Genomic DNA, 23342 nt, shown 5'->3' on the forward strand with positions numbered 1-23342 from the left:
AAACTAATCACCTGAACCTTACAGATTTGCTGAATCATATATCTGAGAAAAAAATACGATTACTTTGTTTTTGCTATCAGCAAGTCTAGCAAATAAAAAACATTGCCTTTTTACTTGATTATGTGTTTAGTATGAGGCCTGGTTTCTTTCTGGTTTTCTTAATCTTTTCTCAATTATTTCAAATTTGAAGTAGATAATTTCCTTGATTTTTCCTCTGCTTTCACTTCAAAACTGTGAGAATGATGGAAGTATTAAACTTCTGTGATTTTATGGGGGAGTTTCCTTTTAGTTAGAAGGTGATGCAAGGTATCTACTGCCAAAATTAATGACTTCAAAATCTACGGATAGATTAAGTTGCAGAAAGAGCCTAAAGCTGCATTGCCTGACCTAAAAATAAGGAAATATGACCATTGGATGCCACAGCTTTTGCTAAATAAGCATGCTATCAACTCGAGCCTTACCTGTTCAAAAAGATTGTAAGTAGGCAATCTTAGTAGCACATTTCATCCTGGCATTTGACATCTAGCCTTAAAAAACTGTGTTAGATTGAACACATTGGATTAAATTTCATAAGGACATCTCCAAGTGTGGCACTCTTGGTGAATGTATCAGAGTGGGGTTGATTATGGTTTCCCAAGGAACACCCATTTATCTGAAGGTATTGAGGTATTTGTTACCTTTGTATGAATATCTTCCATAGAAACTCAGGAGATTCTGTGTCTGTATTATTACAAAGACCACAGAACTCTCTGGAGACACCTTTGCATTTCCTACTGTGATAGGAAGCGTGAACTGAACGTGAGTTCTGCTTCCTGTCTGAGGTAGTTGTGGAGGCCTCAATACTACATGTGTTTCACATTGGAAAACGCTGCTTTCACGGTATGGGAGGCATGCATCTCAGGAACTTTTTCAGGTAGTTGTGTGTGGTTCCTCACTACTGGAAGGAATTGAAATTGGTGCCCTAAGCCATCTCATCACAAAGTTATTAGTGTCTGTCAAAAGCTCTACCTATTTGTATTGAAATAGTGTGAGGATATACAGTCCAGAGATGAAAACCTATGACTTTTTCCTACCATTTGTTTTCCTGTTTCTGCCCTGTTTTGATCCAATAAAGCAGATCAAGTGGATGAATCCAGGTGCTTGTGTGTGAAGTTAAGCTCTGCTCAGTTTAATGCTTCTCATTCAGTTGATGAAAGTTTGGCTGCGGGGTTTGGTTCATCTGTGTGGATCAGATCGAAGAGTTGTGGTCTTTGCTAAGCAAGTGATTGAATTTTCCATTTGGCACAGTGGCTTAATTCATGAGCTCAAACAGCTTCACTGGGTCCTGACTGAATCTCAGAAGTCTGTTTCCATTTCATGAACACCAGTAAGTGCTTCTAAGAAAAGAAGGATGACGATTTCACTGGGTTCCATGCAAGATGTTTTTTTAAGTGAAATTTTTAGTGCTGATTAAAAATAGATTTTAATTTTTTTCCTTACAGAGTTTACAGATGCTTCCTCAACAACGGAAAGCCATAGCGAAATTTAAGGAGCCAGCACATGCTTTAGCATTTCAACAGAAATTCCACAGGTAAGTAATTAAGCACTGCTGGCTTTGGTTTGCTCATTCCCTTCAAAAGATGAAACTTGTTGCATCTGATCAATGTTTCTCTTAATCCATTCAAGCATCTGCTTATTACTGACCGTTATAGAACCTTCTTGTCTGATCTCTATACCTAGAATAAGCTTGATTACTGGATCTAAATTTCTTTTAACAGGCACATGATAGATCTGTCCCACATAAACGTGGCACTGATAGTTGAGTGATGTCTGCTGAGAGAATTACTTACACTACCAGAAACATACTGTGGAGCAACACGGGACACAGTGACAAAACTATCAGGTTCTGAAACCTTTCAGCTGAGTCTTTTAATTGCCATGTTGAACTACAGAAGCAGCAAGGTGTCCTTGAGAAGAGCTGAACTTGAGAGGATCTACAAAGGTGGAATTTCTGTTCGGTTTCTTCAGATTCTGTTGTAACCACATGGAGCTACAGTTTTGTTTTGTTTTTTTTTTCTCAAAAAGCTACAGTGCAGGTAGACACTGTTCTTCAAGATACTACTTTGTGACCATAGTGACTGAGAGAGAACGTTTACACCGAAAGATGTACAAACTTTCTTCATAGCAAAGAATATTTGATAATGGTTGCTCTTATCTTCAATGTGAGGTATTTGAATGAGAACTCACTTTTCTAAACAAAACACATTAATTATGTTGTATATCCAAGAGCATAGAAGGTATTCTTGCACAGGTTTAAACGTGGTCTACTTCATTGAATAGAAGTATGCTGAGAAACTTTGGAGGTGACACTGGAAAACTGTAGTTTCTATCTTTGTAAATATGTTAAGTCTATCTCTGCATTTTCTATTCTAATACAGACTTCCATTTTCTCCTTCCAACTCCACTTATTCCATAAAACACTGTGTAGGAATAACATTGCTGTATTTTCCCTTGGTTTTTAAAAACAAGGATCTTTGCCATTCAGTAGCATCCTGGGGTAGTTAACTCCAAGTTGTAACTAAATTGTTTTTAATGATGTTGCCAGCTACAAGGAAGAAAGAAGTATTTAGTGGCTCACTTTAAAAAAAAAAACAAAAAGTTATACAGGAAGAGTGGTGTATTCCTAATAGTTCTTTTCGGCTAGTGTTTCGTAATTACCTTATGCTTTATTTGGATTAGGTTTTTTTTTCCTCTTGAGATTTACTTTGTGACTAATGCTGAACCATAAGAAACCCGTTAACTGAAAGGATTTGGTTTGATGTGTTGTTCCCAATGCATACGAGACTATAAGGACATTGTGAATCTGCTGGTGAACGTGGCAGTTCGCAACAGTATGTGCAAACATTAAGGAGCTTATATTTTATTCAAAGCAAAATCCATGTTTCCTTTTGGTTAGAACCATTTAGATGGTATTGCCAAAGGAACAGTTTTTTTTTCAGTTACTTCTGAATAAACTTCTTAAAATGTCATCTTTATATTGGGTTGCAGTTTTTAATGAACATTTCCATAGTTTTTAGACTGTGAGCTTTTGCTTCACCCTTTATTTTAGGAATACTCGTGAGCATTCCACCTACTATTGAATGGGGGGACTTAAGCCTACAAAGTTCTGGGTTTTTTTGTTTTTTTTTTTGTGTCATCTGAGCGACCACAGAAGAGCACCATTGGTATGTAATGAAACAACTATGAGTGGGGTCCAAAACAGGAAAAGGATGAACTAAGCAAGTTTATAGTAGCATAGATATATATATTTTAAGATCAAATGATAACCAAAGTCACTAATACCTAATTGGCTTTCTTACAGTTTTGGTCCAAACTTTGAATTAAGTAGAAGTTGCTAAAAGTAATGATTGAGTAATAAATACCACCTAGTCCTCTAGGTAAGAACTGCTTTTTGTTCACTGAAGTAATAGAGTAATGTGGTGCTTTTAATTGCACTGGTGAAAAAATGTAAAGAATACAGTTAGCCCAGTTACAACGTAGTGACGAGGCACAAGAACATCATAAAAATATTCATATAGAAGTGAATTTTGTACCTGTTTGTGCATTTCCCCTCTTATGCATAACACTTAATGTTTGGCACAGTTATTCTACATATAGTAGAATAGCTGCTGTTAGTGCTTCACTTAGACCTAAGCCCAGGACAGGGAACGAGTCACAGGTAGGAAGCACCCGGTGGAAGCCAACTGAAGACCAATGCCAGGTGATTGCAGTGACCAGCCCTGCTAAGTGCTCTTTAGTTCCTCACTCCCATGAGCACTGGGACCTCTGTGCTACTTCCTCAGGTTATGTAATTTTTATTTTTAAATAAATGTTTATATTTAAAACGAGTCATTAAACAGTTATTCACCCCACTGTTAAGACAGCAACTTCTCTGTACTTAGGAGAACAGAAAGACGTCTAGGAATGGAGCATTAATAGTGTGTGTCTGGAAATCTGTGTTAGGTGCAAATGCCAGACAGGCCAGCAGCTGAGTTCAGCAGTAGGAACATCTGCAGTTGATCAGCTGTTCTGTCATAAGCAAATGTTGTTGGGGTTAGAGGGTTTCTTGGAGCTGAAGGGTATGGGTTTGATTCAAAAGTCAAAGAAGTTTGTAGAACTTTGTAGAAGTTTGCTTCTGCTTTGGGTTTTGAATCGATCCCAGAGAGGCTGAGGTTCAGCCAACCTAAACAAGTTTTATGAATTTTTATTCAGTTGAGTTTTTTTTTAATGTTTTTAAACATTGACAAAAGTGAGTGGCTTTGGAACAAAGACTTGAATTGCCTCAGATCTATTTAAATGTAGGAGGCGATGTAAACAATGCTTGTTTAATGACTAGGTGGGTTGTCTTTAAAGGTGGTTGCAGTAGATTTTTGCTTGTGCATAGACAGTACAGACAGATTGCTGGTGATTTTAACTGCTTATTGCAGTGGCTGAGTATCAGAACTATATGTAAACATGATGTATGTATGTCTATATGTATTTTATTATACACATACATACACACACTCCCCCTGTATTGTCACCGTATCTTTCCAGTATCTTAAACTCAGTAGCAAAAGTAGCAATTAGGCGAGTCTCTTGTTAAAATGTTTGTGTTTTGTTAGTTCTCAAATCCTTCCTTAAAACTGACCTGTTGGCAAATGAGCAGTTTGAACGATGCATCTCTTCTAGTTCTTTCTGTTATGTCTCCTCCCAAAAAACCACCGAGGAAGCAGAGGTAAAGCTAGATGGACGTGTTATTTCCATGTTCTCTTTCAGCACATAGTTAAATCTGAACATCTTAAGTTAACTTTCTTGGAAGATCTGTTGCAACCATTATCTTGTTCTTTCTTGATCATGCATTCAAAATACAATGCAAAATGCAAACAAAGCGTTTAATGTAGTATGTAAATATTGAACTTTTGGAATTAAAATGTTACTCGAAGTGCTTACAGTCAACCACATCTTAGCTATGTTAGTTTTTTGTGTTGTCTTATCTAAGTTTAATGGATATGGTTCCATAAATGTTGATGTGTTTTCGTGTATATCTTCAAATTTTTATAAAGATGCTAGTAAGTCAATACGTATACCCTGATCTGTGTATTATTTGTCCACCATTTTTATTAGAGTAGTTTTATGTTGATTTTAATAGGCGACTCCAGTAGGTCTTATATGGAGCCAACTTTTTTTTTATCGCTTTGTTTTCATCTGTCACACTGTAGCACTGGAGAATAATTCACTTCATGACTAATCATATTCTGCTTTGACTAAAAAGATTGGCCATACGATGTGGTATTTTAGTAGAATGTTATACATTAAAAAAAAAAAAAGGGTTTAAAAAACAGCTCTATCTTTTAAGGGGAAAGAGAGTACACTGTCAGACTGAGGCCTGGGCTTTAGGTTTGTTTGGTTTTGCTGTACCAGTACACAGACAGGTCTGCCTTGTAATTCTGTTCTCAAAGTTTGGGCTGTTCTTGTTTTACACATAATTCAAGTTGGTCGTGTAACACTTGTTTGCATCATAATGTTAGCAGCTGATTGTGGCACATGCTGTATGGTGGAACCAACTGGAGTGTTTGAAGAGCTTGGTGTAATTGCTGCTAGGTGGGAGGAGGACAGGTCCATAGCATCTTCACAGCTAACAGAAACTGCCACGCTGATGGTTTTTCTCCAAGTAGTGATGGAGAGTAAATGTAGACAGGGTGATGGTTCTCAGCCCCCCAGATAGCTCCTTCATGTAAGAAGAGTAAACACTGTAAATACTGGCACCCTGTGTGCAGAGTATCTTCAGATACAGAACTTATTCTCCAATTTAATTCTCCAAGAGAATTCACTTCATATTCCCCAAAGAAAAAAAAAAAAAGGCCATCTAACCACTAAAGTGTCAATCAGAGGAAGCATTTTAGTTCTTCAGTGTTAGTCTTCCACTGTAAGGGCTTAGATCAGGTGGTGGTGGTTTTTTTTTTAACAAAACTAGGTGAGAACATGTGCACCTTGAGGTCCTTCGTAAGTTTTTTTTCTTTACATAATCTACCTATTTGGCATGAGAAAAATCTTTTCACTTGGTGCAGAGAATTTTTAAATGTAGGATATCACCTGGTTAGCTTTACATAGGGCAGTTACTGTATGCACTTCTGTACTTACATGAAGTAACTGTGTGTATGCATGTGTGTGTGGGTGTGATGCCCTTATACTTGGGGTGAGAGGGCGGAGGGAGGGTGTGGGTTTCATGTATTGGTTTTGCCTGTTTGACTTACTGGAGGGATTTCCTACATTTGTTTTCTGTTGTAGTATTGTGTCGTTCTGTCCTTCCCCTGCTATCATGGTTGTTGCCTGGGTTGTTGTGATGCTCAAAGGTAGAAATCTGGCTTTGCGTGCTCACTGTCCAAGAGACGTTTTTGTTCATGCAGACAAACCTTTTTGAAATCATTTTTTGTGCTTTTTGATTTTTAGCAGCATGTTGGATGGGAAATAAATGTGAAGGAAACAAATACTGAATGGATTGCAGGAAGTTAGCAGTATTATAAAGGGTAATGGGTCATTCAGGGTAAACGGGGCTTTCGTTTCAGTGCTACCTCAAATATTAATTAACTCATAACCATAGTACTGGAAGTATTTGATCTTTAATTAGTAAGAAATCCTAAGGATTTTATGTAAGGGTTTTTTTTGTAACCCGCTTTTTTTTTTTTTTTTAACATGAAGATGATTTATTATCTACATGAGCAAAGGGCCTTGTGTACAAAACCTGATTCATATTGGATCCTTACGTATACCATCTTCTGGTATCATACGGTTGGGAAGGATCATTTTGTTCTTTGTAATGCTGCTTTTTTAGGGTTGGTTTTTATTTTTGTTGTTTAGTTTCTGGTTTTAACTACAACAAAGTCTCCTTTTTCTATTTCTGTGCTTGCTTTGGTGGAATGTACGGTCCCTATTGCACTAAACGAAACCTCAAGGGGGAAACCTAATCTCACTGGGCCTTCTAGGTGCCTGTGTGGCTTTCTTACTACTTGGTCAGACACATTTTCCTGACTAACTGGAAATGGGCCTTGTATGTACACAGGTTTTCAACAGGTTTACATTCCTTTTCTCATGAAACAACGCTCAGGTTAAGCCATTTTTTTAACCCTCTGAATAATTTCAATCAGTGTTACAGATTAAGCCTATTTGTGTAAAGGAACCTGTGCACAGTTAAAAGGAGCTGTATTGCAAATGCTGTGTGTAGTTCCTTGGAAGATCACAATTTGAACAGAACGTTGCTGTATTAATGTTACATTCATTCCGTGGCTCAGAATTCTCTCTGCATACATCTAATGGTTTTTAACACGCCCTGTATTTTTTCCTAGCGTCTGCCAGACTGACTTTGGAACCTCAGAGTTTTATTTCCATGCATATAATAATAAAATTGTTTTTTTTTTTTTTTTTTTGCAGGATTTCTTTTCCAGGCACTGACACTTTTCAACTGCTCAGTTTTCTAATTAATGCACATTTTCACTTACAGATACACCAAAGACGAGATGCCAATGCTAATTTATTCACAGCTGATCTTCTCTGCCACCTAATATAATTTTTATTGATACAAGGTGCCCTTAGAATAAGTCAAATTTCTTTTCTCTTCAGGTGCTCTTTTCTCTGCCCTGTGCCATACCTCATTTCCATCTCATTTGCCCCCTTTTTTCCATTCCCACGAGGGTATTTGTATCCTTGTTATGTTCTTGCTCTTTTGATTCCACGTTCATCCCTCTCCCTCCAGACTTTCTCCTATCCAACTGCATAGCACTCTGTCATTTGCACTATTCTGTTTTCTTCTCACCAGCGGCTCTTTTGATACCTGAAGCCTAAATCTCCCACACGGAAGCGTAAGCAGCCTGTATTTTTCTTTGCAGACTTGCTTACAGTACCTAAAGTTGAGGCCTCATTTGCAGGTGTCAGACCTTAGGAGATGCTGCCCATCCCAAAGCTCTGGACAAATAACAATTTTGCTTTGCAGTTTTACTGACGCTGGAGAATTACAGAGTTTTTGTACATGCTCTAGCATTTATGCAAGCCAGGAGAAACAGGATTAACAACTCTTTCATCCTTTTTGCTTTTTCAGGAGTTCTGTTCTTGAATTCAGTGATAGTAATAGCACTTTTTTATTGTCACTTAGTAATACAAGCACTGCCGACACAATTCTACCTCCTATTACTATTACTGAATGTGATCCTTCCTAACCTGTAAAGTCTGAAATGCTGTGTACATTTAGGTGTATTGAGAATCAGAGCATGTCGCTCTAATCTGGATGGCAGTTTGTTGATTAGCAGTTCAGAATATTATTCCATCAGCCGACTGTATCATTCTGACTCCACCTGGGGTTCATCTGCCTCATGTTTTCTACAGCATCATCTGCACACTTTATTTCTTGAATGTAAAACTGAGCTATACCAAACCCTCCGCTGGCATAAGAGATCTTTGTCGTACTTATTTAAGTGAATGTAAAAGTGACAACACAAAAATGATCTCGTGCAAGTTCTTATTGCCTGTAATTCCATGTTTAACGTGTCAACGTGCAAATATATTTATTGTACCTGAAAATATGTGAATAAAACTTTATCTTCTTCATGTTTGCTTTGTTGTCTTTTGATGTCATAGAATGGCCTGGGTTGAAAAGGACCACAGTGCTCATCTAGTTTCAACCCCCTGCTATGTGCAGGGTCGCCAACCACCAGACCAGGCTGCCCAGAGCCACATCCAGCCTGGCCTTGAATGTCTCCAGGGATGGGGCATCCACAGCCTCCTTGGGCAACCGGTTCCAGTACCTCAGCACCCTCTATGTGAAAAACCTCCTCCTAGTTCAGCTACCTGAACTTCAGAATTGTCAGAAAAAGCTATACGTACCATATTGTTTTACTGTCAGCATCCCCATGCCCCCACTTCTACACCACTGCTGTAGTGTAGAGTTCTTCCAGAGCTGTGCAAAGGTGTTCCAGATGAAGAAACAGGTGATGGCCCTACACTTGGGCTTGTGGTTGTGTGAATCATTGAAAGGATCTTGAGGCTAGTAAAGGTCTCATAGCATGAACATAGGAGAAACGCTTAAGCATGCAAAAGCTCCTCTACTGTTTTGAGCCATGCTGACATGTCCAATAAAAGCCTTCTGCTTTCAGATATTGTTTATTTTTATGACATAAAGGAGCTCCCAAGAAGCTCAATATGGCCACCATCAATTAGATTGTGCACCACTGGGCACAACAGCTCACTTGTAATAAAGAGGAAGGATTAACAGCTGTATGGCACAGGCCAAAAAAAATCTTTCTACTTAAGAACACAGTTGGGATCAGGCATGCCAGTCTGCGTGACTTTTAAAGTTAAAATCTCTCACCAATGAACTCATAATTTTTTTCAGAAGCTGTATGCAGTACATATACAGAGTTTTCCAGCCTTGGCACACACTACTATGTTCAGCTTGAGGCTGATAAATGCAAAGTGGTAGGAGAAATCAATGGGGTTGAAAACTACTTATTGGAGGAATGGAAAGGGAGTGACCAAGGGAGGAACAAACAAGCCTCTAAAATCAAATGTTGAGATGCTGTGTGAAGTGCTGCAAAAATTGGTCTTGATTGACCATAATTAATTGGTAATGATTCAGGCTCGAGGAGTTGCAGTGTGCTCACCAAGCGTGGGAGATGCACGAGGGAGGGCTTGAGTGAGGAGGAGGAGGAGGATTGGAACACTATACAGAATTGGATGAGCTAGAGAATTAGAATAAAGATGAGAGTCAATTAAATCCTGTGGAGTGCAAGAGCATCCACTCCAGTATGAACAAGTACAGATTTCTGCTGTAAGCTGGGAGTCTCTGAGAAAGAAGTAGAGAGCAGTGAGTTAATTGCAGATAGCTGATCAACAGATCTGGTGAACCATGAAGAAGGAAAAAAAGCCTTTTTAGGATTGGTGGGTCAGGCAGTTCCAGAACTGAAATACTCCTTTGCATACGCATAATATGAAGAATTAGTGCTGGACTGCAAGATACAAAGCAACCAAGTAAACTCCTCCTTTGTGCCCTAAGCAGAACCCCCCAGTAAATATTTATTTTTTTGGGTTGGTTGGTTTTTATTTTTTTGAATAGTTCAGCAATCAGAGATTTTCACTCTTTTTGCTCTCCATATTCTGCCTTTGAAATACCAGGGCTTTAGATACAGAAAATATCCTCATACAGGTTCTTAGAATGGCTTGGGTTGGAAAGGACCCCAAGGATCTACAAGTTCCAACCCCTTGCCATAGGCAGGGCCACCAACCTCCAGATCTGTACTAAACCATATTGCCCTGGGTCCCATCCAACCTTGGGCTTGAAAACCTCCAGGGACAGAGCATCTGCAGCCTCTCTGGGCAATATCAGTTCAGTGAGAAGAGGCTGATCACATGGTTTCAAGCGTCAATTCTCCCATTCATATTCACTGTTTCACAAAGGTCACTGGGGAGTCATAGAATAATTAAGGTTGGAAAAGAGCCCTAAGATCATCTAATCCAACTGTCAGCCCATTACCACCGTGCCCCAAAGCAGCAAGGTCTGCCTTCAGCTGGTGAGAAAGGGTAAAGGTACTAGCCTGGAAAAACCATTCTGTGGCAATGCGAGCTGCATTGGGAGTGAACTGAGAGCTGAGCATTTTGGGGATCGCTTCTCATGAGATTACTGATGAAAGGACTGTACTTCTATGAGAAGGATTTTAGCCCATCAGCAAAGGGTGGCCCAATGGGTTGGGTTTTCTAAACAACTAGTAATTTTTTTGTAAATCTATCCTAAATGTTGCCACACGTTGTCTTCTATGCTAAGTGATGCCTCCCAGTTTCAATTTCTGCAACCTCTTCAGGCTCTGAGAAGGTTTGTTGGAGTGGGCTTGTTTTCATACAATTGTTTGAGCTGCAAGGGACCTTTAAAGTCCATCTGGTCCAGCTCCCCTGCAATGAACAGGAACACCTACAGCTCCAACAGGTGCTCAGAGCCCCATCCAGCCTGACATTGGGAGTCTCCAAGGACAGGGCATCCACCACCTCTATGGGCAGCTTGTGCCAGTGCTTCACTACCATTGCCACAGTAACTTCTTCCTGATATCCAATTTAAGTCTACCTTCTTTTAGTTTGCAACCATTTCCCCTTGTTCTGTCACAACAGAGTCTACTAACCCCTTCTTTCTTACAGCCCCCTTTATTGTCATTCACAAGGCTTAGGAAAACCCACAGATAGCATCAAAGCACAGAAGATGCTCTTGTTCCCAGGTCTCCCCTGCACTGCTGTTAATCAGTTCACCCAGAGGGAGGATGCACTTCTCCCTTAATGGGGGCAAGGAGCAGGAGGAAGGCAATCAACCCTCATCAGCCAGCCCCTCAATCACTGCACTTCACACAGCTGGGGGTATGCAACCTCATCTTCATCTGGAAATTTTAGTACCTTTTCTCTGAGCTGCCTCTGTTTTATGCCTTATTTTTTTTTTCCCCTCCCTCATAAATTTTTATGATTTTTTTTTTTTTAAGGGGAATTTATGAGCACAATGGCAGAGAACTTGTGAGATGTGGAGCAGCTAAAAGGCTATCATGGTGGTAAATGAGGCTAAGTGGTGATATACCACCAGCTGGTCAGAGCTCAGTGATTGAGCCTAACTGACAAGAAATAATTACCTCCTCTCCAAGAGGTGAAATGGGCTCTCACACTGAGTGCTGCTGGTGGAGAGGCTGTCCAGGGGGAAGGCAGCAGCATTTCCAACACCTTTTTGTGCTTTGAGCCATTGCAAGCATACTGTGCTGAGGTTCTCATGCAGGTGGGTTGTCCTACAGCGACTCAGCATGTTCTAGCAGGGGAACTGCTGCCAACATCCCTGTCCTCCTCAAACAGTGGTGCAGGTGACATCTCCTGCCCCTTGGGTCTCCAACCCCACCTCTACGCTAAAACTGAAGTAGAAAACAGAGTAAAAAAGTCAAATAGGATGATATCAACAGCGTGTTACCTGCTGCAAAGCGCAGCCCGTCGGCCTGCAAGTTTCACATGCTGCCCTCCCGTCCCCTTCTGCTTTGTGCAGGTGGTGGTGTGGAGAACAACAAAATCATCTCCATGCTTTGCTGGGAAAGGTGCTGCCCCTTCTTCTTTGCTGGAAGAGTTAAGGAATTGCTGGGAGCTTCCACACACTCACATTTCCCTCTCCTCCAGCTCAGTGAAATGGGGTGACTTATCCTGCAGAGGAATATCTGTTTTATCCAAAAATCACTCCTTCTAATTACTCCCAAAGAAGGAAACAAATGAACTACAACAACAAGAAACAACCACACACACACACACACACACACACAAAAATCCAATGGATAAAAGCTTCCATGCTTCCAACTCTACAAAACCAACCAACATTGAAAGGACTTCAGTCCTTCCCTCTACCACAAGTGCTGTGTGACACATGGTCCAGGTCACCAGCTCTCCAGCAGCTCTGCCAGCTTCATGTTCTAAAAATCTCTCTGAGAAGCAGAGGAAAAAGGTGGTGGTGGCCAGAACCCCAGCATATAGCTGTATAATCAATGAATGTACAGATGTTATAATTATGGAATATAGCAGAGAGTTTGGCTAAGCAGGTTATTATACAGAAGAGAATAGATGGAGTGCTTACCTGCGTCCTGGGCTCACTGCAAAACTCCAGAGGAGGGATGTCCAGAAGAGATCCTTTCCTACTGGTAGGCAGCTCTTAAATGGGTCTAGGAGAGGTGCAGCCAGGCTCCATCCCTTCCTACAGCACAGGTGAATTGCCTTCACCTGTGCTCTGTGGCTGACTCATTGCTCACCTCAGGTGATCAATGAGAGCTTCAGGCCATGATTCAGCAGCCCCATACTATAGCCCTGAACAATGTTTAGAACCACAGAATCATTAAAGTTGGAAAAGACCTCTAAGGTCATCTAAAATTCCTAGCATGCTATATTCAGGTTTTGTGGGTTCTCAGAAGCATGGAGCTGGCAATGTAAGGATGGCAACCGAACTCATTGGCAGTAAGTGGTGTTCAGTTAGGAGATGGTTGGTTTGGCCTCCTGAATGAAGGTCATAGAATTGTTTGAGTTGGAAAGGACCTCTAAAGGCCATCTACTCCAACTTGCTGCAGTGAACAAGGACACCTACAGCTCCATCAGGTGCTCAGAGCCCCATTCAGCCTGACATCAGGTGCCTGCAAGGATAGGGCACCCATCACCTCTCTGGGCAGCCTGTGTCAGTGCCTCACTGCCCTGACTGTAAAAACTTCCTCCTTAGATACAGTCTAAATCTCACCTCTTTTAGTTTACAACCATTTCCTTTTGTCCTATCACTGCAGATGCTGCTGAAGAGTCTGTCCCCTTCTTTCTTACAGCCTCCCCTTTAAATACAGAAAGGCCACTCTCAGATCCCTCCTGAGCCTTCTCTTCTCCAGGCTACACAGCCCCAACTCTCTCAGCCTGCCCTCATAGGAGAGGTTCTCCATCCCTTGGATCATTTTTGTGTCCTCCTCTGGATGTGGAGGTCCACATTTGTTCTGTGCTGACTTCACCTATGGATGCAGCACACCAGGTGAGGTCTCGCAGCACAGAGCAGAGGTGCAGGATCACCTCCCTCCACCTGCTGACCACACTGCTTTGGATGCAGCCCAAAATAATTAAGTTATCCATAACAAAAATAATAAAAAAATCCACATAGCAATGTGAAAGCAAGTCCTCAGATTTTTAAGGCTGCATTATGTTGCTGAGAATATTTTAAAGGAGAGTATGCCTGAGTGAGAGACAGTGCTCATGGACTGCTGCCAAGGCACTATGAGAGGTGATCTTTGGCACTAGTTGCAAGAATACATGCCAAGCATGATGGCACAAGAGATTTTCTTCTACCCAACCTCATAATTGAGACCAGTGCACATCCATCAGCCACACCTTTGCCCATCCCCAAGCCAACGTTAATGACACAATGACTGCAGACACAGAAATTCTGCCTCTGGGACGTCTCTCACCACTGTGGCACTGTCTGCCCCATTGTGCTGCTCTCTGTGATAACACAGAATCATAAAGCCACAGAATATCCCAGGCTGGAAGGGACTCATAAGGATCATTAGTCCATCCTAAAAAGAGCCTGAGCCCATCTCCAGATGTTTTCTGAGTGATTCCAGCCACGGCGCGAGCATCTGATGGGCGATGTCTGCCGGGCAGCAATTGCATGAAACATCCCCTTATCTCAACGTCTGGTAGGAGGGGAGAACCGACCCCCCACGGACCGCAACGAGCCCTCCGAGACCGCCGTTCCCCCTCTGGGCAGAGCTGCACGTTCCCGGCCATGGGCTGTTTTAAGGCATCGTGTCGGCAGGTGGTGCTCGGGGGCCGGCGAGCATCCCGCATCCCTGGTTGGGTGAGCAGCTAACCTGAAAAAAGTCCTCCGGTGGCATCGGGACGGGGCACAGCACCGCAGTGGGGTCTCCGGGCTGCTGGTTGCTGTTTAAATTAGCTTCATTACGCACATAATTAAAGGAAGAGAGCTGAGCGCTATTTAGCAGTGTTTTAGGGGTATTAATTTCAAGGCTAAGGGCACCTGGAGATTAAATGAATTAACTCACAGCTGAATCAGGTTAATTGTTATTTTCTGTTCCCAGAGCGAAGCTGAAAGGGGAAGTTTTCAGTGATTGTATGCGGGTTAAAGAAAAACAGATTCTTAACTAGAAAGAAACTCATCCAGCTGAACTGAGTGCAGGCTGGGGCTGGGTTTTGGGGCTTGGCTTCCAGTTTTTCTTCTTCTCCACAACCAGGACTGTGGAATCCAGGTGTGGAGATGGGGGTTTGGGCCTTGAACCCATGACCCTGAAGCAGCAAGGCCCCATGGTGAGGACTGCAGGCCCTCAGGGTTTTGCTGTGGTTTACCAGTGCTTTGGCATCCACGCTGAGCTATGGGCATCCCATGCTGGTGCTTCTACACCCATAGACTGAGCTTGTGGCCCCTGAGTCTGGCTGATGTGGCATATGGGAAGAAATTAACTCTGCTTTAAGCAAACAAGTCATTGGCAATGAGATAGCTATAAAACCTGAGGGAATTCCCAGCAGGATGTAATAATTTCTGAGTGCTTATTTTTGTGCTACCGGTGTGATGGATGGTGCTAACGTGTATGATGGATGGGACATCTCTAAGCCCACACCTTCCAGAGTTCACACCACCCTGTGCTTCTTCCTACTTCTCTCTCTTTGGATTCACTCTAATCCTGAACAAGAGCACCAAAAAACTTTAAAATCCCTCCCTTTGTATATATAAGTGCTATTTCCAAGCTTTTCACTGATATCTGTTGGAAATACCTTACCCCATACATCCTGGCATCTTTATACCTTTCAGTAAGGTCACGTCACATTCACAGCAATTATTTCTGGGTGGTTATAGGTGTAGGGCTCATTTCTCCTCTCTTACCTCCAGCCTGTAATAGGAATAACTGTTTTTCCTTGTGAAATGCCCAAGCAGCACTTCTTGCTATTCACTTTTGTACCATTTCTATTATTTCAGTCAAGATCACCCCATTCTTCCTGACCAACATTTTGCTCATCTTTATTGACAATGGCAACGCTCACCTTGTCACCACCATTGGAAACGTATCAGTTTCTTCCAGGAGTATTAAAATAGATCAGGGGGAAGATCAATGCCTGAGGAAATCCATTTGTCTCCTCCTCCCATTTTCACAGTGAGCCCCCATCACTGAGCCTACAGCTTCCACTTCTCTGTTTCCATCTTTTCTGGCTTAGGCAGCATATACTGATATAACATCATTGCAAATACTTCTTAGATCAATTGTTCTGACTAAAAATAAACTGAAGCCTCTTACAGTATCAAAGAACTGCTCTGCATTATCCTGACCCAATCAATCAGGTGCTATATATCTCATTTTCTCTTTGACTCTTAATCTTTGATCATTCTCTCATCTAAAACTTACTTTATTTTCTTGTGCAATATCGAGGCCAAGACCTCTGCTCCTTTCTCCCTATTGGAAATCAGAGTTCCTACCCTTGCTGGGCAGTCACGTGCCAAGACAGCCAATGTGATAGATGTGTTTAAATTTCTCATTGCTGCATGTGCCATCTCGCATGTTGGTTCCCTCTTAATATAGAGCAGCAAAGCTTCTTGTTTTCACTGCATTAAAGACCAGATTGCATTTCCATGGTCAGGTTCAAGCCGTGGATGCACCACCTTGAGGTGCTCATGGCCAGGTTGGATGAGGCCCTGGGCTGCCCGCTCTGGTGATTGGCAACCAGCCCATGGCAAGGGGTTGGAACTCAATGATCTTTGAGGTCCCTTCCAACCCAAGCCATTCTGTGATTCTGTGATTCCATTTCCATGGTGCATGCAGGTATTCGCATCCCATACCCTGGTTGCCATGAGCCATTTTTCTGGTTCTTCCATATTCAACAACAGCATCCTACTGAAACCCCTGGCAGTGCAGCTCCTGCAGTCCCATGGATGGGCAGAACAGGGCTGCTCCTCAGCTCTCCATAGCTCCCAGCATTGCAGTGTAGGAATGTTCCACTGTGCTGCTTCTTGCTCGTCTCCTGATGCCAACTTCAACTGTGCAAACTTTATCAGGAAACAAATACAAGATCATGTTAAGCCCAAGGATTTTTTTTTGTGCCTCCAGGTCTTAAAGATTTGAGGTTCTCCTTCTGCAAATGCTGAAGGCTGGAAGCCAGCTTGAAAAAGTAAAACCACAGCATAATCTGAAATTCTCGTGCAATCACGTGGCTCACAGAGTAAGAAACTTAAAAAAACGCCTCAAAGTATGAAGATACTCCAAACAAACAACAAAGAGGTCGAGTTAAAACACTCCAAAAAGCCCAAACATTCTGCTGTTGTTATCTGAGAAGTTCTGTCATCGAGATGATATTTCAGCCGCTTGAGACAGATGAGATTTCTAAAGGGGATTTCTAATTTGTGTTTGTTTTTAATTTGAGGTTTGGATCACAGCAGCAGCGACAATTTGTTTTGTTGCGTATTTATGGCTGCACATGTTTAAAATGGTAAATCTGCACTGACCTATTCGACCACAAAAGCGAAACCAGCTTCTGTATTCTCATTCCTGAGCTGGAGAAGTAAACCCGCAGCATGCATGTATAAAATAAATTATATTTTTACAGTTTTCAGGTTTGGGACTCAGAGGCTGTGTGAGTATGTCTGATGATCACAGTTCTGGCTCTATAAGGAAATGGTTCTTCACCAGAAAGTTGCTCTGTCGAGATGAAAGGTATTTGTATAATTATTGCCCTTCATTAAAATTATATCATTTTATCCAAAACAAAAATAAAACATATAAGGAGATTAATGTTTCTTTATTTATGGATAAAAAAAAAATTGGAATAGGATGTTTTGAATTAACACCAATGAAGATATCTAAATGTAGAAGACCCAGGTCACTGCACTGAGCACAATTGTTCTTCTTACCTGCCTGTTTTTATTGGATTTGCTCCTTGTGACAAAACCAAAAATGTTTTCTTTCATTCTGTAAGCCTGAAAAGCAAACAGAGGTCCAACCATTTTTCATTTAACACAGCAGTGTTGGTAGTCCAGGTATTGTCCCCCAGCAGTGGCTCTGATGAGAGATTCCCAGGGTAGAGCACAGGCTGGGACTCCCTGAGAGCTGAGTTCATTGTCTGATGACAAATCCTTGTTCTCTGGTTAATTTTCAATGCTCAGACAAATGTACAACGTTGCTCATTCAAGTTTCTTCAAGTCCCCAGATGGAGGGTGCAGAACTGTTCCTGAGAAATGAAGCTATATGTTGACCATTAGTAGCAACCCAGCATCTTGATGTGAGCATTTGGGGGTACAGGCTGTGGTTATCTAAAATCTGGGCACCCCTGAAAGGCTGGAGGTCCCCACCACCCCTGGAAGGCTGGCAGGGCAGGTTTAGCAGCACCATTTGTGAAACTTCATTGCCATGAGAAGTCCTCCTGGAACCTCTCCTAGAAATGCCTTAACTAATAATTGCTGCTCGGAGAGCAAGGTGCTGACAAATCTAGGCCAGAAAAGAAAACAACATAAAATAATGAGCTTTATTGCAAATGGGTGATGAAAGTAGCACTGACCACAACAAGGGAGCAAGTGTCATTATGATGCTCCAGCAGAGCCTCTGAAAATTACAGGGAGTGCTGGAGTAGCTCTGGAAAGGAGTCAAGTGGCAATTTGCTCCATGCATGGCCATCGCAGAGGGCAGCACTAGGAGGAGGAATGCTCTTGTGCTTTGTTCTGCAGAGGCACAGCTGTGTAGTTGCTAATGGGTATGGATGTGGAGATGGGCTGGAGGTACACTTTAATACACCTATGAAACTAAAATAGTCTTTCCTAGCAATAATGGTGTCCTGATTTTTACCCATTTCTGGTACCAACATTGACACATGCAAACTATAGAAGATGTATTTTATAAAAGATCTGTGTCCTGAGCCTCAGCCCAGCTCAGCATCTCCTTCCTGTCCACCCCTACCTCCTGAACCAGAGGAACCCATTGCTGCTGCTCCACACTCCAGCCCTGACACCTCCCCGGGCATGCTGGAGCACACCATGGACTCACTGCTGGCTGACTTCCCAACGTCACTCCTGGTGGATCTCATGCTGGAGAGTGACCCCAAAGATACCCCATTTCTTTTCTACTGATTTTCATGGTAAACAAACACAATTTGGTCAATATATTTTTAAAAACCCAATACACTTGACCGTTTGGGAGAAGAAGCATGACCTTGCCAAGGTAAGATCTGTCTCCCATTGCCCAGCCATGCTGGGCCCATGGAGCATGGCTTGATCCCACTGGAGCATCCGGCATTCGCTGCACAACTGGTAACAATTTTGCCATCAGCCTGTGACTGTTCCAAAAAGTAGGAACAAATGAGTTAAATCACAAATCTAGTGCACTTCCTATCCTGCCTATTCCCAAAGAACAGCACGTTAGCAGTGCCAGAAGACACATGGATGATAAGTTACTAATAAATTCATTGTGTTGCCTATATTTAATGGCCTAATAAAAACAATCCTCTCCTTCTAACAGTTCAAGACTTGCATGAAAAGAACCAGTGGTGTTTTGGAAAATATTTTGTACTTGAATAGTCTCTATGGTCATTGTAATAGTGGCTAACTGCTGTAATTTAGCTTTAATCAGCCTGTGTAGCACTGCACACCGTGCTTGGCTGCATGGTTAGTGGCAGATCACTAGGGGTCACTTTGATTCCATTTAAAGGAGGGAATTCTGAAAGGTTTGGGGCTTGGTTTCTGCTTTTTTTCTATTTTCTGGTGAGATATTTATTTAAAGGCAAACTCTTGCACATGTGTACAGTGCTTGTTTACATAAGCTACTTGGGCTGAGCTTTATTTTGGTGTACAGGGTGAAACTTTAAAGAAGTTTATAAAGCTGTGCCTATATTCACCAAGAGGAGAATTGGCCTTGACTACCTTTTTTAATACGAAACAGCTTCTGCTGGAATTGATATTCATCATAACAGATGACATTGTTTAACTCTCAGTAAATATTTCCGTCCTGTCAGGATCCCTATAAATGGGAAAAGAATAGCTGTGATGTATAAATCTGCAAGATAATTTTGTTGCCTGCTCTGCTATACGGTAAGGTGGGATAATATTTGTGCATTTCTTTCTCAGCCACAGCTGATGACTGAAGTGCAGTTATTTCCTTGGTGAGAGAAAAAAAGAGCACTAACAGCTAAATATCACGAAAAACACTTCCCTGCGATGTATTATTGCTGTGAATGACAGATCCGACGGGAACCCAAACTTGAGTTCTTTTACTTTCATAAAGAAACAACTTGCCTTGCTGAGGTTGCCCAGAGAGCTGTGGGTGCCCCATCCCTAGAGGTGCTCAAGGCCAGGTTAGATGAGGTCCTGAGCAGCCTGAGCTGGTGGAGGGAAACCAACCCATGGCAGGGATTTGGAACTGGGTGATCTTTAAAGTCCTTTCCAACCCAAACCAGTCTGTGGTTCCAGGATTGATTCTATGATTGTGTAGAATGAAACGAGGTGTTTCCTTCCTGTTGGACACCTGGGCTACTTCATGCCCTACCCTGCAAGTTCCTCCTGTTGGCATGCACAGTGGAAATGCTTGAATCCTAGGAGAGAACTGTGCTGTGGTTCACTTCAAAATACCACAGCTCCATCCCAGCAGGGGCCAAGCCATCACCAAGCCCAAATGGGCCCAAGACTCATACCACAGGACAAAAGCCCGAGTGACTTCCTGGTGTCTGGGCGAGTAGCTCAGCTCCAAGGGCAAGCATGGAGCTGCAGAATGCTCTAATTCCACATCTGAAGCTTGGGAAAGGTCTGGGTATGGGGCTGAGTCACTCAGACTGAGTGCTGGCACACAGCTGGTTGTGTCATGGACGTGCTCAGCCACATGGAACTCCTGCTGCCGTTTCAGAGTTGCCCTGAACTTGGGCTTTTGGAGAGTGGGTGCATCCCATGATCCCAGAAGGTCCCAAGCATGAAGTCAACATTGGGTGGGTAGCAGCGCAAGCCTCCATCCGTGTTCCTGGTCTTGGTGAGTGAATGGTCTCAGTCTGTTTCCTCTCCTTCTCTGTGACAGCACATGAGTTAAGGGAAATCTGTTTCCAGAGACATGTCTCCTTGGCTCCATGGTGCTCTCCCAATGCTTCTGTGGCATTTTTCCCCGCAGCGCTCCATAGCCCCCTGAAGACTGCATTAAGCAACGTGACAAGCACTCCTCCTAAGTGGTTCTCTCTCTTCTCCCTTCCTTCCCCCCAAGGAAAAAAGAGTGGGAATAGCTTTAATTAACTACACTGTACGTGTGCAGTGTTTATACCATAGCAGACAAGGCTGAACAAGCGTACCATGCACTTGGAAGGAGAGGTGCTGGGGTTTCCAGCTGTTCTGAAGTCCTGAGCTTATCCTGCAGCAGAAAACCAGAATCAAGGAGACTCTAACTGCAATCCGTCACACAACAGAGAGCCTTCGTGGAAAATGGAGAGCGTTTGGGGCAAGCCAGTTCCAAGCTGGGACACCTATGTTTAGAGTCATGATTGCAGGTGAGCTCTTAATGTCTCAGCTCCCTTTGGAGATGGGGTCAACCCAGCCACTTCAGCCAGCCAGAGGGCACCCACCTCAGGGGAAACTGATGGATCTCTTGGAGTCCATTGCCTGCACTAAGAGGCAGGTGGACACACCAGCAGAACCAGAGTTCTGTCTACTGCCTTCTGGGGGCCTCCTTGTGACTTACGTGGCAGGTGCAAAGTTTAACAGCTTTTAAAAGCTGGCTACCCTATTTTTCCAAAGGTATTTAGAAGGGACATAATGGCAGAAGTTGAATTAAAATCAAACCCAACTTGTTAATCAGTATATAAATAAGAGGGTTCCCAAACAGGCTGCTTTGTACATCTGCACTTGACAGTTCTAAAGCTTCTTGGGTTTTGTGGTACCTGTGCAGAGCACATCACTCAGAATGGCACAGATACACAGGTATCGTTCAGATGGTGTCAGAATGGTGTTTCTCATCTTGCAGATTACAGAAAGTTGTCCTCAGAGGTGTGTTTTTTTATCCTCATCGGGTGCACTGCTGCCTTTAGAAGAGGGTCCCGCAGAGGCCATCAGTGGGGACCTGGCAATGCAGCCACATTCCCTAGAAGACGCCCCACGCTGTGACTTCATGGATCTTTCCATTTTATCCTACAGCATCAAACTACCCCTTTCAAAGAGCAGCCGTGTGCTACCGACTCATCACTCTCCAGATCAAAGAGCGGTGTTTCATGCCTTCTCCTGCTCTGCTGTGCAGTGACAAAGTTCCTGGTGACTTAAGTGGGAGGGAGGCTGTGTCCTGGGAGACAAACTTAATTGAATGTAATACCACAGGGCACGTAAAGTAGGACAACACAGCCTGACCTCATTTTGCCCATGCGTAACCTTACTGACATCAGTGGGAGCTGCACATATGCAGTCAGGAGATGACATTTGCCCACTCTTGGCTGCTCTAGGAAATTCCTGCCTGCCTGATATATTCTATTATTTAATCGTGAGATATGAAGCTGAGGGATACACTGAGCAAAGCTGAGCAAACACAGAGCAGCTCCATGCCTGTTTGAAGTTGTAGAAAGGCTGCTTTTGATGCTGGTGGTTGTTGGATTGGGCCCACGGTACACAGTGATTCATAATCATTTTCTTCAATGAAAGCAAGCAGGTTGGTTTGTTGTTATTTGTGGGATCACATGATTCATTATTTGCAAATATTTGAATGGCAGTTGGACTTTCTGAGGCCTGTGAACCCCGTAGCTGCCACCGGTGTTCACACAAAATGGTTATTCATACACACTTTGTGCCAGATCAGACTTGTTCGATATTGTGCATTTATTACGCTCCCGTCTCTAGTAAAACTTTGCAGAGCAGAAAGGGCATCATTTGGCAGAGCCAACAAAGCTCGCACCAAACCAGTGTCTATTCCAAGAAATCCCGCATGAGCAATCCCCAGACTAGTGTTTATTTGCATTCATCACAGTCTAATAATTAGAGCCAGTGCTTACTGCTGTAGAGAGCAGCATGGGGCTGACTAAGGGAGAAGGCTGGGCAGGCAGTGCCCTGCTCTCTGCCAGGCTGTGGGAGTGGTAGGGCTCTGAGCACCCGGATTTTGAACCTGGCATGACTTTGCTATGATGCCGCTTTAACTCTTGTTTTTCTTTCCCCCAGAAGAGAATATAAAGGATCTGACCTGACCAGATTCTAGTGCTTGATCTACAAACCACCATATGATTCTATGTTGTAGAGATTTGCTATATTTAGGGGAAAATGTTATTATACAGAACAAGATCTGCTACCTGATGGGGGAAGCATCCATCCTTGGGCTCTCCATCCCCAATGACCCACCAGGATGCCCCCAGCAGCCCACTCTAGGCTGGCCCTATATTGGATGTCTCTTCATCCAGGACCATCATAGACCCTTTCAGCCTAAACTGCTTCAGAAAACTTCACGAAGGGCTGTAACGCTCCAAACTGGCCAGATCCTGAGCTGTGCCCCGCTTGCAAAATAAGCTTCCTGCAGGCAGTGAGACCCCATGTCAGGTCTGTGACATAGAGCACGGATGATACCGAAAGGATGTTGCCATAATTGCATGCAGATGTATCCTCCGTTCCCTTGCAGTGAATGCCAGCAGAAAGCTCTGACTTGGAACGCTGCAGCGATGCTTCCCCAAGAGCCAGGCACGAGCGTGGGGAACCTCATGGTCACGCACTCAGAGCATCCCTTGTCACCTCTTCTCCTTGGTAATACGAACAGACATTTCTTTACACCAAACTGAGCAAATCTAATATTTATTTCGCATTTAGGTCACAGTCCATCAAAGCAAATTTTTTTTTTTTT

The 23342-nt window shown here is 42.8% G+C and overlaps 1 protein-coding gene across 5 annotated transcripts in view; it reads left to right on the forward strand.

Moving 5' to 3' along the window:
- Nucleotides 1–8598, forward strand: part of RBM33 (RNA binding motif protein 33) — a 93974-nt gene extending 85376 nt beyond the window's left edge. For all 5 annotated transcript variants that reach the window (XM_085227015.1, XM_085227016.1, XM_085227014.1 and 2 more), the window contains 2 exons: nucleotides 1482–1570; nucleotides 1758–8598. In XM_085227015.1, coding sequence (XP_085083141.1) covers nucleotides 1482–1570; nucleotides 1758–1806 — 138 coding nt within the window. In that variant the 3' untranslated portion in view covers nucleotides 1807–8598. The remainder of the gene's footprint in view (nucleotides 1–1481; nucleotides 1571–1757) is intronic.
- Nucleotides 8599–23342: the final 14744 nt, after the last annotated feature.

Source organism: Meleagris gallopavo, chromosome 6, assembly GCF_905368555.1.
Source record: "Meleagris gallopavo chromosome 6, MGAL_WU_HG_1.1, whole genome shotgun sequence".
NCBI classification, from domain to species: domain Eukaryota; kingdom Metazoa; phylum Chordata; class Aves; order Galliformes; family Phasianidae; genus Meleagris; species Meleagris gallopavo.